Consider the following 6,000-nt stretch of genomic DNA (forward strand, 5'->3'; position numbering starts at 1 on the left):
CTAGGCAGTTGCCTAGGGCACCAAAATGGAGGGGGCGCTGGCCAGCCTGCCCCCTGCCGCCGCCATAGCCAGCCAGGGAGAAGGGAGGTGTCCCTTCTAGCTGGCTGGCTGTGGGGCGGGCAGAGGGAAAGCCGGTCAAACGCTGCACGCGGCTCTGGGGCTTTCCCTCCACCCGCCCCACAGCCAGATGCAGGGCCAGATCGTCCATTTAAGAGAACTAGGCAGCTACCTAGGGCACCAAAGTGGAGGGGGGCACTGGCCAGCCTGCCCGTCGCCAGCCCCCTGCCCCCCGGTGCTGCCTGGGGCCACCTCCACTGCGCCGGTCACCTGTTGAGCAGCTTCAGGCCGCTTTCCTGAGGCACGCGCATGCCTCCGGAGAGCGGCCTGAAGCCGCTCAACAGCTGACAGCTGCAGTGGAGGTGACCGCAGGCTCGCGCTCCCCGGGCGAAGCTCTGGAGGCGCGTGGGGAGCGCGAGCCTGGGGCCACCTCGCCACGCCTCTCAGCACCGGCCCTGCCAATGTCATTCTATAATGTTTATTCAGAAGAAAGTGCAAAAAAAAATCTCCTGCGTTTTTTATTAGAAGCTTTCTCCTTCCAGAATCTGCCCTGAATGTCCCTTAATTAGACAGCTTATGTTTCCTGCCACTGTGTTTTAAATGAAATATGTTAAATGTAGGAATCAAGAAATGGCCAATTAAGATGCAGTTGAGGCTATTAGTAATGCTACTGCTCCACTGAACAAGAAGAAATTACAGGGGCAGAAAGGGAAAAGAAAACTACTAATTAATTCTGCAGAGTCTTTTGCTGAGCAGGACTTCCTGTTGTGTAAACATTATAGAAATACTGTGACCATTGGGATGGGAATTCCTTGATAATACAGGGCTATATTAAGCATCATGTGGAATCACTATATTACTATTACTACTACTGAACAAGAATGAATTTCAGGGGCAGAGAAGCAACCTGCTCCTTCAAGGGAGTGCAGCTCCATCAAGAATAGATAAATTGCCCACTTCCTGGGCTCAGGAGCCACCTACCTACAAGGCCTCCATCTTAATGGGATTCAGCTTCATCTTTTTGGCCCTCATCCAACCCACCATTGCATCCAGACACCTGATCAGGACTTGAGTGGCCACACCTCAGATGCGACAAAGATAATGTGATTTTGCAGTGCTCCAGATCTCCTAATGACTCCTCCTAACAGCTTCATATAGATGTTAAACAGCATTGGAGACAAGATGTCTGGGGGACCAATCACAGTCCCAGTGCCACTCTCTAGAACGGGCCCTGTATGTAGGAGCATAAACACTGTAAAAGGGTGCCTACAACTCCCACCCACTAAACTGGTCCAGTAAGATACGAAGATTCTGTCCCTCTCCCAATCCCCCCAGTGAAGTCTGATGGAGTCCCTTATCCAGGCCTGAATCTATACTGAAATGGGTTCAGATAAATGGTTTTCTCCAAGGGTGTCTGCAGCTCACCTGCCACTGCTCTTTTGAGCACCTCACCCCCAAATCTAGTGTTGGTGACCATAAGGTAGGGAACTGCATGGAGAGGTGGTTGCTGAATGCTCATATATACCCAGGAGGCAAAGCCTACAGTCTCAGTCTGATTTGCTTCCTGGGCGGAGCCAACGGAGCAGCCAGCCCATGATTGGCCAATTTGCAGGCAGTCCACGATCTACTTCTCCAACTGGCATGAGGTCCATTTTGGGGTCTCACTGGCTGGGGACACCCCTCCCCCAAGAGCCTGCCCCTTGTTAGATCCTGGATGGAGAAGGCACTGTCTTACAATGCCACCTGACCAACAGCAGGCCTCAAAAGCTGAAAACTCTTTTCACAAATCTGCCTAGACAATATACAGTATCAGGCACTTCACTAGTCAAACCTGTAACAACAATATCCACGTCATCACTATTAATGCCTCTTCAAATTGCTCATGGAAGAGCAGTACCTCAAGTTCTGATGCTGGCTCTGCAATGCTGTGTATGTTTTAAATGTCCTCCAAAGAGGAAAAGAGGATACAGAAAATACCAAAATGCAATGGGTTGTCAATGATGTGATCTGGACTTGCTTGAAAAAAATGACTGAGTGGAGAATTAGATTACATTTATTCAGTCTATGATTTGGTTCACACAAAAGAAGTCCTGGAGCAATTATGGAGCAGTTATTGTATGGTACTGGCTGATTTTTGTGGATGAGAATTTTTAGTATATAATTTTTATTTTGTATTGTTATTTTATCCTTCTAAAAATTAAAACAAAAGTAATATACTAAAAATGCTCATCCACAAAAATCAGCCACTACCATACAATAACTGCTCCATCCACACAAAGTTGAATACTAAAAACAAATGACCAAAAACTGGATTGTTAGTACTGTCCAAATACTGTACCTGGAACTGCAATTTCAGATAAAATTGTTAGCATGGAAACAACTTGTCCAAATCAAAGGTTGTAGTCAACTGAGTTCTACTCAAAGTAGACCCAGGAAAACAAATGAACCTAAGTTACACATGTCCATTTACTTTAATGGGTCTACTCTGAGATGGTTAGCATCCCAATTACCCAAGACAGGTAATTAAGAAGATACTAGTCCTCTTCAGACATTCTGGCAATGTTCTACCAGTGTGGTATAGTGGTTAGTGTTGGTTGAGGACCTTGCGATACAAGGGTTCAAACCACCCTTTGCCCATGAAGCTCACTGGGTGATCTTGGGTCAGTCGCTGCCTCTCAGCCTAACCTACCTCATAGGGTTGTTGTGAGGGTAAAATAGAGTGGATGAGAACTATGCATGTCACCTTGAGCACCTTCAGGAAGAAGAAGGTGGGATGTAAAGGCAATAAACAAATAAATGTCCCAGTTATGTGGAAGGGTGCCTATGCACATACAAATCTATGAGAACAAATATTTCTACACTGAGTACATTTTTGAATGTGTGGAATACCACTGGAATGTATGAAGAGGGCTTTAGTTGCTGCCAGCTTTGTAAATAGAAGGAAGGGTGAAAAAATTGCACACCTTTGTGCTGCAGTGTGAGAAGGATGGGAAGCGTCTCCCATCTTTGATCTTGCAGTGACAGCAGCAGGACATCACCACACAAACCCCTCCCTGGGCTTGCATCCCCAGCGGAGGCTAGTTTCACCATCCCCTCAGTACCATACCTGTCACGTTTCCCCTTTTCTCGCAAGGAAGCCTATTCAGCATAAGGGAATTTCCCTTTAAAAAAAGGGAGAACTTGACAGCTATGCTCAGTACACCTCTGCCCAGGTTGTGTCTCACCTTTCCTTTAAAGGCAAAGAGAATTGCTTTAGCTTTATAGACACCCTGTGAGGAAAGGGTGTGTTTGTGTGTGATGTTCAAACCAAACCACCTAGTGAACTATATAGCTAATCAAGGAAGTGGGGTTTAACCATCATCAAATCTTCCACTCTAGTCCTTACTACTGCATCACACCACTTCTGTCCACATCTGTTTACCATTTAAGGCCAGGAAGATGCGTCAAGGTCATTTGAAGCAAGCAGCATATGATACGGATGGCATCCAACTGCCTGCTAAATCCAACATCTGGCTGTCTGAGACAGTGTCTCTGAAATTAAGGCTACCATTCTAGGCATTAGCTTTGAGCTTTGAATGCTTGCTTCACTGAGGTTTAGTTCTACCAAGTGCCTTTTGTTAACACTTTGGGCAACTCTGCAGATAATTTAAAGCTAGTTTGATTTTGTTGTGCCAGTATTTCAATAAACATTCAAAGCCGAAAAGTCTCCAGTCTGCCCTGCTCTCACATTATTTTACTAAAATACTTTTGTTGTTGCTTACTTATAAAGCAGATGAAATACCTCACTGAACTTTTACCACCATTTCTTTTGCAAATAGAAAATTTTGCTTGGTTTCTTGCCAAGTGGGCAAAGCACTATTTCTGCGGATGTTAATATTTCATCATCCTTAAGCCATAGTGCAAATGCAACATGCTTGTCTCTGAACGAAGAGACATGGAGGAATGGATTGCAGCATTCCTTGTTGGGGAGGGGAGATGGGAGGGGGAAAGCACCATGATGCAGAGCAAAGAGTGACCTTTTGAAATAGTTTAAACATATTTCAGATTAAGGAGCAGCTTTATCTTGGAAACATTCCAGTAGATGATAAGGGCTGGATGTGCTCCCACTAAATAAATCTGAAATTAACACCTTTATGAATACTAAAATTATAAAGTCATAGAATCATAGAGTTGGAAGAGACCACGAGGGCCATCCAGTCCAACCCCCTGCCAAGCAGGAAACACCATCAAAGCATTCCTGACAGATGGCTGTCAAACCTCCGCTTAAAGACTTCCAAAGAAGGAGACTTCACCACACTCCTTGGCAGCAAATTCCACTGTCAAACAGCTCTTACTGTCAGGAAGTTCTTCCTAATGTTTAGGTGGAATCTTCTTTCTTGTAGTTTGAATCCATGCCTGCTTCTCTGGAGCAGCAGAAAACAACCTCCCTCCCTCCTCTATATGACATCCTTTAATATATTTGAACATGGCTATCCTATCACCCCTTAACCTTCTCTTCTCCAGGCTAAACATGCCCAGCTCCCTAAGTCGTTCCTCATAAGGCATTGTTTCCAGGCCTTTGACCATTTTGGTTGCCCTCCTCTGGACACGTTCCAGCTTGTCAGTATCCTTCTTGAACTGTGGTGCCCAGAACTGGACACAGTACTCCAGGTGAGGTCTGACCAGAGCAGAATACAGTGGTACTATTACTTCCCTTTATCTAGATGCTATACTCCTATTGATGCAGCCCAGAATTGCATTGGCTTTATAAGCTGCTGCATCACACTGTTGACTCATGTCAAGTTTGTGGTCTACCAAGACTCCTAGATCCTTTTCGCATGTACTGCTCTCAAGCCAGGTGTCTCCCATCCTGTCCTTGCAAAGTTTAAACAAAAGTTTAAACAAAATTTGTACTTTTGTTTAAACATTCTAACTTTTCAGTTTTGGTACTAGTAAGGGCAAAGTTCCTGTATTTCTCTCTCTTTTTCTCACATCTCTGCAGTTGGGAAGTGATGGCTCAGTCCCCTCCCCTCAGCAGCAAATTAATGTTAATTTAAAATATAGGTAATTGTATCTCTCTTTTTGCTCCTCTGAATATGAGAGCAAAATCTACATTGTTTTATGAGCCAGTTTCAAGCATTTTATAAACAAACAATCACATTTAAGCCACTGAACAAATATTGATCATGCAAGTTACATTTGCCACTCCCAGGAAGCCTTAACTCGGCTGAACAAGAGGTTTACTTAAAATAAAATAAAAACTTGAGCAAATTTACCTTCTTCCATGGTGAACAAACAGCAGATTCAGGATAATGAATTCACTCAAGAGCTTTTTTTGTTTTGTTTCTTTAAGAACAAGCTGCTTCATGTGGAAGAATCTGACACAGAGCATGTTTAAAAATGCAGGAGCCTTTTGACATGGACTAGGATATAGTTTCCTGTGGAAATGAAGCCATGCTTCTGATAGGGAATCGGGTTTCTTCTTTGGCCAGCAGTCAGGCCATTAATTAAAAGGGCCTCACTGCAGCCCTGTGGTTCTTCTGTACACCCTAGGGGCTCATTCAATTCAACGTTCACAAATATTGCATGTGGGACTTAGGGTGTCTAAAAAGACTATCCCCAGTGCTGAAATAAACATGGCCAATCCTTGCTTGAGTGGTGCTCCAGAAGGACAACAGAGCCAGATGGAGCTCTGGAACATGCATAAGCAATGTCTGGACTAATGCCTGCCAGTAGGTGACTCCTGTGCTCTTGCCCTGGCATATATGTCAGAAGCAGGATTGTGACATGTCCTGCCAGTAAAAGGAGTGCATAAGGCAGAAGGGGAGAAGCCACTGGCAGTGTCATTGCTGCCAGGATGGTGACTGTGTCAGACTGCAGTTGGGTGTGCCTGCAATGAAGAATGTTATCAGATGAACACCACAAGGTTATGTTGGTTTCAGTGTGTCCCCAGAAGCACATAGA

The 6,000-nt window shown here is 44.8% G+C and overlaps 1 protein-coding gene across 1 annotated transcript in view; it reads right to left on the reverse strand.

Annotated features, from left to right (window-relative positions):
* The window catches only part of LOC118077024 (uncharacterized), a 42,935-nt gene extending 37,290 nt beyond the window's left edge, over positions 1 to 5,645 (reverse strand). Inside the window, exon 1 of the mRNA XM_088653353.1 lies at positions 5,313 to 5,645. Within this exon, the coding sequence (XP_088509479.1) occupies positions 5,313 to 5,322 (10 nt within the window). The 5' untranslated portion in view covers positions 5,323 to 5,645. The remainder of the gene's footprint in view (positions 1 to 5,312) is intronic.
* Positions 5,646 to 6,000: the final 355 nt, after the last annotated feature.

Source organism: Zootoca vivipara, chromosome 10, assembly GCF_965207765.1.
Source record: "Zootoca vivipara chromosome 10, rZooViv2.hap1.1, whole genome shotgun sequence".
Taxonomy (NCBI): domain Eukaryota; kingdom Metazoa; phylum Chordata; class Lepidosauria; order Squamata; family Lacertidae; genus Zootoca; species Zootoca vivipara.